This window comes from Schistocerca gregaria, chromosome 2, assembly GCF_023897955.1.
Source record: "Schistocerca gregaria isolate iqSchGreg1 chromosome 2, iqSchGreg1.2, whole genome shotgun sequence".
Classification (NCBI taxonomy): domain Eukaryota; kingdom Metazoa; phylum Arthropoda; class Insecta; order Orthoptera; family Acrididae; genus Schistocerca; species Schistocerca gregaria.
The window spans coordinates 402,926,957-402,940,644 of NC_064921.1; the positions used below are offsets into that span (position 1 = coordinate 402,926,957).

The 13,688-nt window shown below is 42.1% G+C and overlaps 1 protein-coding gene across 7 annotated transcripts in view; it reads left to right on the plus strand.

Annotated features, from left to right (window-relative positions):
- LOC126322600 (GTPase-activating protein skywalker) overlaps positions 1-13,688 on the plus strand; it is a 285,752-nt gene that overhangs the window by 203,610 nt on the left and 68,454 nt on the right. For all 7 annotated transcript variants that reach the window (XM_049994506.1, XM_049994490.1, XM_049994473.1 and 4 more), the window contains exons 3-4: positions 3,619-4,003; positions 12,954-13,142. In XM_049994506.1, coding sequence (XP_049850463.1) covers positions 3,682-4,003; positions 12,954-13,142 — 511 coding nt within the window. In that variant the 5' untranslated portion in view covers positions 3,619-3,681. The remainder of the gene's footprint in view (positions 1-3,618; positions 4,004-12,953; positions 13,143-13,688) is intronic.

Below are 13,688 nucleotides of genomic sequence, written 5' to 3' on the forward strand. Positions count from 1 at the left end.
TATCTTAATCTCACCCAGCCAGTCTATTGTTTTCAACATATGATCCATAAATAATATGAACAACAGTGGCGACAGGTTGCAGCCTTGTCTTACCCCTGAAACTACTCTGAACCATGAACTCAATTTACCGCTACTCTAACTGCTGCCTGACTATCCATGTAAAGACCTTCAATTGGTTGCAAAAGTTTGCCTCCTATTCCATAATCTCGTAGAACAGACAATAACTTCCTCCTAGGAACGTGGTCATATGCCTTTTCTAGATCTATAAAGCATAGATACAATTCCCTGTTCCACTCATAACACTTCTCCATTATTTGCCATAAGCTAAAGATCTGGTCCTGACAACATCTAAGAGGCCTAAACCCACACTGATTTTCATCCAATTGGTCCTCAACTAATACTTACACTTTCCTTTCAACAATACCTTAGAAGATTTTACTGGCAATTCTGATTAAAGAGATACCTCTGTAGCTGTTACAATCTTTTCTGTTTCCATGTTTAAAGATTAGTGTGATTACTGCTTTCGTCCAGTAACCTAAGTCCAGTAACCTAACCTGTCCCGACTCTCAGGCCATTTCAATTATCCTGTGTAGCCTTTTAAGACCCGACATTCCACTGTATTTGATGAGTTCTGACTTAATTTCATCCACCCTAGCTGCTTTATTGCACTGCAATCTATTGACCATTTTCTCCACTTCCTCAAATGTGATCCTATTTCTGTCATCATTCCTATCCCATTCTGCCTCGAAATCTGAAACATTACTGATCGCATTTTCACCTACATTGAGCAACTCTTCAAAATACTCCCTCCATCTGCCCAAGGCATCCACAGAATTCACCAGCAGTTTTCCTGACCTGTCCAAAATACTTGTCATTTCCTTTATACCTCCCTTTCGAAGACTGCTAATTACACTCCAGAATGGTTTTCCAGCAGCTTGACCCATAGTCTCCAACCTGTTTCCAAAGTCTTCCCAAGATTTCTTCTTGGATGCTGCAATTATCTTCAACATAACTTTCTCTGTCTACCTGAGTTCTAGTATGTAGCCATTTTTGATCCGCCTTCTTTTTCCTTTTACAGGCTGCCTTGACTGTGTCATTCCACCAAGCTGTTTGCTTCATCCTACCTTTACACACTACTGTTCCAAGACATTCTTTAGCCACTTCTAGTACTGTGTCCCTGTACCTTGTCCATTCCTTTTCCAATGACTGTAATTGATTACATTCAACTAACTGGTACCTTTCTGAGATCGCTGTTATGTACTTGTCCCTGATTTCCTTATGCTGAAGTTTCTCCACTCTTATCCTCCTACATATGGACCTGACCACCTCCACTTTTGTCCTCACAATCCCAATTTCACTGCAGATTAAATAATGATCAGTGTCATCAAAGAATCCCCTGAATACACGTGTGTCCCTCACAGCCTTCCTGAACTCCTGGTATATTATTATATAGTCAATGACAGATCTGGTTCCCCTGCCTTCCCAAGTATACCGGTAAATGTTCTTATGTTTAAAAAAAGGAGTTTGTGATTACTAAGCCCATACTGGCACAGAAATCCTAGAGTTGTTTCCCATTCCTGTTGGCCTTCATATCCTCTCCAAATTTACCCATAACCTTTTCATACCCTTCTGTTCGATTTCCAATCCTGGCATTAAAATCACCCATAAGCAGAACACTGTCCTTGTCCTTTACTCTAACAACTATGTCACTGAGTGCGTCATAAAAACTATCCCTCTTTTCTTGATCTGTCCCTTCACAATGCGAATATACTGACACAATCCTAATTTTCTTGTTAGACACTGTCAAATCTATCCACATCGTTCGTTCGTTTACATACCTTATTGCAACTATGCTGGGTTCCATTTCTTTCCTAATGTAAAGCCCTACACCCCATTGTGCTATTCCTGCTTTGACTGCTGACAGGTAGACCTTGTATTCTCCCACTTCCTCTTCTTTTTCACCCCTTACCCGAATGTCACTAACAGCCTAAATGTCCAGCCTTATCTTACTTGCAGCCTCTGCCAGCTCTACGTTCTTCCCAGAGTAGCCCCCATTGATATTAATAGCTCCCCGTCTCATTACCATTTGTTTGCCAAGTCGTATCTTAGGAGTCCCTGGTTTGTCAGTTAGAGGTGGGACTCCGCCACCTCCAAAGGTCCGAGGCATTTTGCTCTGATTGTTGCCAGCATCATATTTAAAGTACCAGGGAAGCAGATTGCTAGCCTTACTTGCCATGAGTACCATTGGGTATTACCCCCAACGGTTGAGGGACTAACCGGTGGATTTGGTAGTCTTTGCCGTATGAGCACAAAGGTGATCACGACTCAGAATATGTCCGACATGCCTACCATATTCCAAAGTAACTGGTATTCCGACTGTCGGGACCACTTACTTGGCCACTCATAACGTTGCCTGTGGTTCATGAACTAGGACATGACTGCAGGAACCCACACCATGAACCACGACCTTTATTTGTGAAGAACAAAAATCTGAAACTTGGTTATAACACTGTTTTACTGTCTCAGTGGTGTCTCACTTTAAACTTGCCAGAATGTATTCTAATTTCAAGCAGTGGAAAGACCATATTGGAACATCAACCAGAGCAGTGGTAGGAGATAAATGCGCCTACTTGTCTGAATGTGTGCTTTTTGCCTTTACTGAAGAAGGCTATGCTGAAAGCTCAGTGTGTAACAAGTCTTTTTGTTGTGTCTGTCTGCTACTCAACATGCCATCTTTACAGTGAGCAGCAATCTTATCCTTTCCATAATCAGCTGTCTCTGTACTGGTCTAAACCTCAAATGACCACATTGCAAGGAATTTGTTGAGATCTGCGACTGTATTATAAAATGTATAAAACAACCATTTTTTGTGCAGCTTCAGCAGCAGCTGAGAAGTTTTTTGTTTTATAAAAGTACTAACCAGTTTCATATAAATATTAACCTTCATTTACATTTCTGAGTCCAGTATTTTGATTTATGATAATAGGTAGCTAATAAACTGGTATTTTCTTTATTTTTGAATGTCTAAGGATTTTCAATTTCCTCCCTAATTTTTATTGCTTGTGTGTTTTTGCATTGTTGCACCAGAGTGTAAAACCCCATTCCAAACCGTAGGCAAGAACATGTGGCCTGTATGGAAACTGCTTTTGTTACTTATTATTATTTTTACTTTCTTACTTATTATTTTTACTTATTTACTTCTTGTTTTTACTTATTTACTTCTTGTTTTTACTACTTACTACTGTGTTAGGTACCACATATGTAGCTTGTCAGTTTTTGTTCTCATCGATAACATGCTTCTCATCCATGATATGTTTCACAAAGAGAACTGGAATCTGATGTTTGAGATCTTCTTGCTGAAGTGCTGGAAAGATGTTTTAGATATCATTCTGTCTGTAACAACCCACAGTTCGAATATCTACATTAGGACAAATGCGATAACCTGTTAATACTAAAACGTTCTGCTTATCATGCAAGTTTTTTGTGTTAATAAATGCAGTCCTCCACATTTGCAAACACTGGCATCCACTTGATATGTAGGAACAACACTATATGGCTCTGATTTACTAGTTTCATGTTGTTGTTCAGATGTACTAATTTGAATGGTTATCATTTCAGATTACAGAGATGATTCAAGACTTGACGTGAGTTGGCAGAGCCACTGTGAGCTCATAAGAAGTGATGCCCAATATGCTGTCAGTGCTTGAAGAAGAGGGAGACATCTATGAGGGTTTCCAGCCTCATGTAGACACCAGTAGCATACCACTCCAAGCTGATAGCCCAAACAAGAAGCCAGCATTAAAGACATACAATGACATACACAGTTTACTGCAGCTGGGTAGAAAAGGAGAAGTAAAGCAAATTATTCGCGAGAATGCATGGCCTATCAATAGCACTATACGCTCACAGCTGTGGCCAACTCTTTGTCAGCAACATGGATCAGACAGGTCAATGCAAGAGGGCTTTTATTGGGACATGGTTAATCAGCTATTTGGTACTACGGGTAAGATAAATCCTCTACAAATTGCTTATGCTTCAACTTCTGTGATCAACATGTTGATGTAGTGCACCTATTTTATCCATTTGCCAACCACAGCTTCTAGTAATTAGTTTGCTGTTGGCCACTTTCATAGAATTAATGCAATATTTCTATTATTATTCATATGTGGTGAAATATGTTGTTGTTTTACAGACTGTTTTATGTAATAGCTAATTCACATTAGAAACTCTTAGTTAATATGAAACATCTTAGAAATACATGATTAAAATTTTAGTGTATTTCATCAGTCGCATAGTGAATATTATACTAGTGTCACTGACAACTCTGGTAATGCAGCTACTACATATTCCTTATGAGGATGGGAAACATTGTAGTAAGTTGATTAAGGTAAGTCGTGTGAAACACTATTTCATCTCTTCAACACATTCTTGTACTTGGGAGGCTAAGAAGTTTTTTTCAGTTTATGTGATAATATTTAACCACCTTAGCAGATGTCTTCATAACACTTTTTTCTATTTTTCTTCTTATATGTCATATTCTTCTTTCTCATTTTGACAATCTCGTGTAAAATCTGATATGTTTCATTTTATAAGAGCATGGCTGATTGTTTGTGCTACCCATCCATGTTAAACTGTGCTGGAATTGCAGCTCTAATAACAGTGGTATCAACCTGTTGAAAATATCGTATTTGTTTTATTTTAATTTTCGTAAGTATGCAAAGCTTCTGTGCTTTGTACAACACACACTTCTAAAAGTTGTGCTTACCTTACACATCATTGTTGTTAAATTATTGCTCTCAGATTCAGTTGCTGAAACATGCACAGTTCTTTCAACACGCACAGTTGCAGAAGAATTACGTAAGTGGTTCAATGTGCGACTTAGCCACTCACTTGTGTAGGCAAAAGATGAAGCAGTTATTAACAGGAATTTGTCTTACATTTTTTGTTTTGGCAGCACTTGCACACAAATCCCTGCTCTCCTAGTGCCTCTGTATACAAGGCCCCCCCCCCCCCCCTTACACACACACCCACACACACACACACACACACACACACACACACACACACACACACACACACACACACATATTGGCAAATGTAACTAAAGCATCTTTCACAATTTTGACTTATTAACTTCACACAAAATTATTTGAAATATTAATGGAAGTATATGAATGTGCTTTTCTTAACTACTGTTGTAGTTTCAGAAGCCCAAATGTGCAATATTTCTGTTGTTTCAGTTTAGACAGGCTAACAAACATTCTTTTATACTTAAGGTCACATATATGCCTACTTAAAAGTACTCTATATAGTGAATACTCACCTCTATTAAGTCCCCTCTGTGGGTCTGGGGGTAATAATAGGCCCAGGGTATTCCTTCCTGTCGTAAGAGGTGACTAAAAGGAGTTGCACCTGTTTCGGCCTTTATGTGAGGGTTTGATCTCCATTCTTCAAATTTTTCCTGAAGAGCAGCCAGTTGGGGAAGGGAGAAACATCAGGCTAAGGATGGCAGAGGATCTTTTTCACCCCGCTACCTTGTATGTTCGAGAGCTGATGTGGAATCTTTCATGATGGTGAAGCCTCAGTTTTGCATTGGGTATTTAGAGGCCAAGATTGGGGAGGTCGAGGGATTGTCCAAAATGAGATCTGGGGCAGTCTTGATCAAAGAGCATCCTCTGCCCAGTCACGAATGTTACTGGCTTGGGACAAGCTGGGGAATGTTTCTGAAGCCATCACGCCCCATAAGAGCTTAAATATAGTCCAGGGTATCATATTTCACAGGGACCTTCTTTTGCAGTCTGATAACGAGCTGCGCGCCACTTTACGAGTGCCGATGTGTACATTTTGTCCGGCATGTCCACCGGGGTTTGAATGATAGTCAGGTTGCCACCAGTGCCTTCATCAAGAAGGTCAAGGTGATGGTCTACTGCAGTGATGTAAAGCCCTATATCCTTCCCCCGTTGCAGTGCTTTAAGTGCTGGAAGTTCGGCCATATGTCTTCCTGCTGTACTTCAGTGTCACATGTCGTGATTGCAGACGCCCATCATATCCCAATACTCCATGTGTCCTGCCTTCTGTCTGTGTCAACTGCTGAGAGCACCATTCGCCTTGCTTGCCAGACTGCAGGATTCTCCATAAAGAAAAGAAAATCATGGAGTACAAGACCCTGGACTGACTAACTTACACTGAGGCTAAGAGAAAAGTTGAACGCCTGCATCCTGTATGTACGACATCGTCTCGCGCCGCCACTGCAACAGTTCTGGCACCATCAGTTCCGCCGACCCCAGTCACCTCTCAGAGACAGAAGGCTACACCTGCGCCCTTGATGATGGAGGGCACTTCCTCCCTTTTGCTCCCGCACCACCTATTTTGGGAGCAACACCTCCCCCCCCCCCCCCAACCATCTACATCTACATCTACATGACTACTCTGCAATTCACATTTAAGTGCTTGGCAGAGGGTTCATCGAACCACAATCATACTATCTCTCTACTATTCCACTCCCGAACAGCGAGCGGGAAAAATGAACACCTAAACCTTTCTGTTCGAGCTCTGATTTCTCTTATTTTATTTTGATGATCATTCCTACCTATGTAGGTTGGGCTCAACAAAATATTTTCGCATTCGGAAGAGAAAGTTGGTGACTGAAATTTCGTAAAAAGGTCTCGACGAAAAACGTCTATGCTGTAATGACTTCCATCCCAACTCGTGTATCATATCTGCCACACTCTCTCCCCTATAACGTGATAATACAAAACGAGCTGCCCTTTTTTGCACTCTTTCGATGTCCTCCGTCAATCCCATCTGTCCCCACTTCTAAGCCAGAGAAGCATAAGTCTTCTTTGGCTTCTCTTGCTAGGAAGGTGTCCTTTGGGCCACTCCCTTCCCAGGTTTCTGCTAACGGGAAAGATGACACCCACCAGTGGCTGAAGAGCTCATAAGCAGCTGGTTGTAGAGCTTCACCCTCATCTCAGTCCCGGAAACTGAGCGAGTGAAGTCTCCCAGCCAGGGAAACCCAAGGAGTAGTGAAAGAAATCCAAAGAGAAGACCCCTAAGACCAAGAAAATTGTTGTGCACCCACACCACTGCTACCTATAAGCTTGCGTCTGAGGACGGGGTGGAGATTCTGGCGCCCACTGAGGACCTAGATCTCGCCATACCCTCAGACACAATGGATATAGACTGCTCAGGCAAAAAGTTGGTGGCATCAGGTGACCCTGAGGCATAAAATGCCTCATTGAATTTTCCATGCCTTCCCAGGCTCACAATGACGTCACCCTCCAGTGGAATTGCGGCAGTTTTTTCCACCGTCTAGCTGAGCTACAGCAGCTGTTAAGCTTTACACCTGCTCTCTGCATTGCCCTCCAGGGTACCTGGTTCCCGGCAATGCGGTCCCTTGTCCTCCGCGGCTATAAGGGATAATACAGGAACCGTAGTGACTATAATCGAGTGTCAGGTGGAGTTTGTGTGTATGTCCTAAACTAAGTCTGTAGTGACACTGTATCCCTTCAAACCCCTCTTGAAGCTGTGGTTGTCAGAATAAGGTCGACACAAGAATAGCTGTCTGCAATGTATATCTTCCTCCAGATGGTGCATTACCTCTGAATGTATTAGCTGCACTGATTGATCAACTCTCTAAAGCATTCCTACTTTTGGGAGATTTTAACGCCCATAACCCCTTGTGGGGTTGCACCGTGCTTACTGGCCAAGGCAGAGATGTCAGAACTTTACTGTCTCAGTTCGACCTCTGCCTCTTAAAAACTGCGGGCACCGCACATTTCAGTGTGGCTTGAGTTAGTTACTCGGTCATTGCTTTATCAATTTGCAGCCCAGGACTTATCCCATCTATCCACTGGAGAGCACATCACGATCTGTGTGTTAGTGAGCATTTCCCCATCTTCTTGACACTGCCCAAACGTCAGGCCCATGGTCACCTGCCCAGATGGGCTTCAAACAAGGCGGACTGGGAAAATTTCACCGCCGCTTCAACTGCTGAATCTCGTCCACATGGCAACATCGATGTAATGGTTGAGCAGGTGACTACATCAATTGTTTCTGGAGCAGAAAACGTGATCCCTTGCTCTTTAGGGTGCCCCCAGCATAAGGCAGTCCCTTGGTGGTTGTCGGAAGTCGCTGAAGCAATTACAAAGTGTCGGCGAGCTCTACAGCGGCATAAGCAGCACCCTTCCCTGGAACACCTCGTAGCCTTTAAACGGCTCCATGCCCGTGTTCGCCAACTTATCAAATGACGGAAGCAGGAGTGTTGCGAGAGATACGTCTTGACCATTGGGTGCCATATGTCACCCTCCCAGGTCTGGGCAAAGATCACATATTTACGGGTATCAGACCCCAACAGGTGTTCCTGGTGTTACCATAAATGTCGTTTTATCTACCGACCCAAATGCAATTGCCAAGCACTTTGCTGAGCACTCTGCTCTAGCCTCTGCATCAGAGAATTGCTGCCAGCCTTTTCCACTCTCAAACGGCAGCTGGAAGGAAAAGTCCTCTCATTCACTACATGCCACAGTGAATCCTATAACTCCCCATTTGCAGAGTGGTTGCTCCTCAGTGCCCTTGCACACTTCCCCGACACAGCTCCTGGGCCTGATCGCATCCACAGCCAGATTATTAAACATCTCTCATTTGACTACTATCCTTGTCATCATCAACCGGATCTAGTGCGTTGGCATCTTTCCATCGTAATGGTGGGAGAGCACCATCATTCCAGTGCTCAAACCTGGTAAAAACCTGCTTGATGTGGATAGCTGTCAGCCCATCAGCCTCACCATCGTTCTTTGTAAGCTGCTGGAACGTATGGTGTGTGGCGGTTGGGTTGGGTCCTCGAGTCATGTGGCCTACTGGCTCCATGTCAGGGTGACTTCCCGCTGGGGTCGCTCTACCACTGATAATCTCGTGTTCCTCGAGTCTGCCATCCGAACAGCCTTTTCCGGATGCCAACACCTGATGCCACCTTTTTTGATTTACTGAAAGCATACAACACGACCTGGCGACATCATATCCTTGCCACATTGTATGATTGGGGTCCCCGGGGCCCACTCCCGATTTTTATCCAAAACTTCCTGTCTCTCTGTACTTTCCATGTCCAAGTTGGTACCTCCCATAATTACATCCATATCCGGGAGAATGGAGTCCCGCAGGGCTCTGTATTGAATGTGTCTCAATTTTTAGTGGCCATTAACATTATAGCATTAGCTGTTGGGCCCTCTGTCTCACCTTCTCTGTATGCAAAAGACTTCAGCATTTTGTGTTGCTGAGCATTGCCTACAGGGAGCCACCCACAAGGTGCAGTCATGGCCTCTAGCCCACGGCTTTCAGTTTTCTGCCATGAAGATGTGTATCATGCATTTCTGTTGGCGTCGTACCATTCATCCAGAACCAGCACTTCACCTTATTGACAATCCACACACTGTAGTGGAGACATATGGATTGTTAGGTCTGGTTTTCAATGCCAGTTTGACTTCCTCATCTTCGTCAGCTTAAACGGAAGTGTTCACAGCACTTAAATGCCCTCCGCTGCCTGAGCAACACTAACTAGGGTGCAGATCGCTCCGTACTGCTGCAGCTCTACTGAGCTCTTGTTCAATCGCGCCTTGACTATGGGAGTGTTATTTATAGTTCGGCTGCACCTTCAGCATTGCGTTTGCTCGACCCATTGCACGATTGCAGAGTTCAACTAGTGACAGGAGCTTTTTGGACAACTCCGGTGACAATCGTATTGGTGGAGGCTGGAGTCCCTCAGACGTGCACAACTGCTCGCCAGTTACGTTGCATACATTTATAGCTCTCCTGAACATCTTAATTACAGTCTTCTTTTCCCAAGCATTCCAGTTCACCTCCTGCATAGGCGGCCCAGGCCAGGGCTAACGATTGCAGTTCATGTGCGATCACTTCTGTCTGAACTGGAGTCCTTGCCTGTACCACCTCTTCTCGAGGTCCATTCACATTCCCCTCCGCAGTGTAGCTGTAGGCCGAAGCTTCGCCTGGATCTTCCGTGTGGCTCTAAGGACTTAGTTAACCTTGCAGTCCTCAGCTGTCGCTTTCTATCGGTTCTTGTCATTCAGTGGTGTTTGTGAGGACCCCAGGACACGTCGACAACCCAAGTAATGAGCCTGCTGACAGGCTGGCCAAAAAGGCTATTTGGAAACCGCTTCTGGAGATGGGCATCTCTGAACCTGATCTGCGTTCTGACTTACGCCGCAGGGTTGTTTGGCTTTGGGAGATGGAATGGCATAACAGTACCCACAACAAACTGCGTGTCATTAAGGAGAGTACGAATGTGAGGAAGTCTTCCATGCAGGCCTCTCACAGGGAATCAGTTGTCCTTTGCCGGCTTCGCATTGGGCATGCTTGGGTGACCCACAGTTAACCTCCTGTGCCGTGGAGGCCCACCTCTGTGTACCTGCGGCGCCCGGTTGACAGTGGCCCATATTCTGGTGCGCTGTCCCACTTTGACCGTCCAGCTACAAAATCTTGGGTTACCAGACTCGTTGCCGCTCATTTTATCTGACAATGCCTCATTGGCTGATTTAGTTTTACATTTTATTCGTGAGGGTGGGTTTTATCATTTGACCTAAGTCTTAGCGGATCTCCTTTGTCCCTCTGTGTCCTCCACCCTAGTGCTTTTAGGGTGGAGGTTTTATGATGTTGCAGAGTGGCTGTCCTCTCCTTTTTATTCTCGTGGTCGGCCAGCCACTGTAATCTGATTTCTTGTTTTACTCTCTTCTTTTTCTAGCATATCTCTGTTGTTTTCTTGTCTTCTGTTTTTCCTTTTAATGTTCATTGCCTTTCCTTCTTTCTTGTGCTTTTTCCTTTCTTTCCATTTTGTGTTATATGTCTCGTTTGTTTTATTCTCACACTTTTTGGCATTGTTTTATTAGGAACAAGGGGTCAATGACCTGGTAGTTAGGTCCCTTCTTCTCTCTTTTAAACCAACCATCCAACCAACGTTCATTAAGTTCTTTGTACCACGCCTATTGGTGTTCATTTCATGCAGGTACAGAAATTTGTTTAAAATATGCCATTAAATTAATTTTTTGCCATTTTGTGAATATTCCTTTTGTTGGACTGTCAATTTGCGATTTTGTAGTTTATGGTCTACTTCAGCACTGCTATATGTGGATTTATTACAACAGCCAGTTATGGTTCAGATTTGAGTAAAGGTCTTTTTAAGTTAAGTGTCTCTTTGGGAATACTGAGGCGTTTTATTTGTGTTTATCCCTAATTGTTTTGAATCTTATTATTCTGTTTGATTTGATGTTTGAAGAGTATTTTGTCAAGATGTTGAGAAGTAGAAGAAGTCAGATTTTCCTGTATTACTCGTTTGGCTTTTCTGTCACTGTTTTCTTTGTTGCCTCTGAAATTTTGTGATGTCTGCAGTAATTCTTGTTTGCAGCTATGATATTTTACTAGCTGGTAGCTTAGTTTGCATGTTACTTAGAAACTTGTATATGGAAAATATGTTCCAACATACCACATCTTCACTTATAACTCTGAACAAAAGAAACACAAATTCTCTCTCCTCCCTATTTTTCTTCTTTTTTGTGGACCTCAGAGGTGAAGCAATAATGCTTAATTGTGTTTCATAACTAGAAAATGAATTTGTATAAACCCCATTGTTTTTAATCCTGAAAATTTATTGTAAATAGAATTAAATCCCTTTAACTTCTATTCTTGAAATGGGTTTCTCATTAATATTTATTAGGTCATATAAGCTGTACAGTCTGTTCCGTGTACATTGTAACATGGGGTTTTTGGTACAGATCTGCATGTCCTTTAACAAGTTGACCAAATAGAGCATGGTAATGCAAGTGAGATCATCTTTCAGACAGTGAATGTATCTTGCAAATATATTTACCTTTACATGTTCCTCCAAATATCTCTAAAAAAAAGAAGATACATTAAAGACATGATCTATTATTTAAAAAGAATAAAGATGTAAGTCATATCATTAGGAAGCCAATAGTCATATTTGACTCGGTGGATTCTGAATGTGAACTAAATGTGAACATATTAAGTGTTCCATAAATTGATGTTCACTGGAGATACTCTTTTATTGTTTGGAACAAAATTTTTCAGCATTTTATTTCTACAAATAGCTCACTAGCATGATACAATTTTGTTTTGGAAAAAGAATTGCTTGTTTGGGTTAAGGATCAAAAAGTTCCTTGAATGTTTAATTGAACACATCCCTGGTTTGAATTAAACATAGTCTGTATTATGGTGTTGTGGTCTGATCTTCATAAAATATTATTTGTTGTCTAGCTTTGACATTCTCTTTATGAATAAACATTAACCCACTCCCATCATTACTGGTAATTACTGTAGTATAGTTTCATGCATTTGCTATAAGAAGTACACTCATAGGACAACAGAGGACACTCATTTCCCCCCTGTCATCAAAATAATCTCCTTCCAGGAGCTTGAAGAGTGACTAAACAGCCGTATGTGATGCACTCACCAAGCTGAAGCTTCGAATGAGCACAAAGGTCTGGCAGATAGTCTTCAAATGAGCATGACAGGGGTACCAGTGCAAAGGTCAGTGACGAAAAAGAATTGTGCTCTGTATATGAAATGCTTTTTCAGTGGTACTGTCACGCTCTGATTAGTTTGTCAGGTTTTGTGAAATCGAAGGCTCTGCTCATCAGAATGTGTTTTGTTTTAATGTAGTTGTTGCTAGTATCAGTTTATTTATGATTTGAGTGTAACACTATGGGCTTGGGAGCAAAGCATTTTGGGAACTTTTTGATTCTTAATATTTTCATAGCCATTAACACAAGTGTCAGGAAGAAATAAGTTTCCTCCATTAAAATACCTGTTTCTGCTGCTAGTGACAATGTAATTTTAAATTTGTTTCTCTGTTGTGCAACTTTGTTGTTGCTTTTATTGTATCATTACAGTATTCAGTAACTGTGGTACTAAATATATTGTTGCAGAACTCCCAGACAGGCCTATACTGCTGCCTACTTTTGTAGACAGTAGCCATTGTATGGCATACCATTTGACAAGGAAAGGACGTGGTGTTGTGGACAGAGTTGTGTGTGTTGTGGGCTATGCGTGCCCAGATATTACATTTAGCCCAGCTTTGTATCCAGTTACTGCCATTTTGCTGCACTTCATGACTGGTAAGTGAAACATTTGGAGAACACTAAGATGTTAAAAGGAAGTAGGTATGCTGTAATTACTTACAGGTGGTGTATACTGTAAGTGAGAGTGTAGGATGAAAGGTCAGAGGAAATGGCCACATTTTTGTACTTAGATGACATGTAGTGGCTTGTTTGTCCTGAGCTGATTTTAAGTCTCTTTCATTCAGTAAAGTGAGATGGAAAAATCACAGAAAAATTATAAGAAACTGTGAGTTTCTAGATTTGTAAGAGAACCAGAGACTGTGTTCTGAGTAATTATCAGAAGAAAAAGGAGAAGCTAAGATGGGAAGAGTGTAATTTTTTTTGTAGATACCAAGTCATTAATTTTAAATTAAGGTAAGGTGCTTAAAAGGTGGAGAAGAAATCACTGGATTTAAAGATTTCCAGAAATATTTATACTGAATAAATGCAGTTGTACACCAAGGTCAGAGTAACAGTTGAGTGTAGAGCAGGTAATGTTCTTGGTTCACCATTATCCATGCACACAGTATAGCAGTTGCAGCAACTGCTGTCCATTTCAGTGCA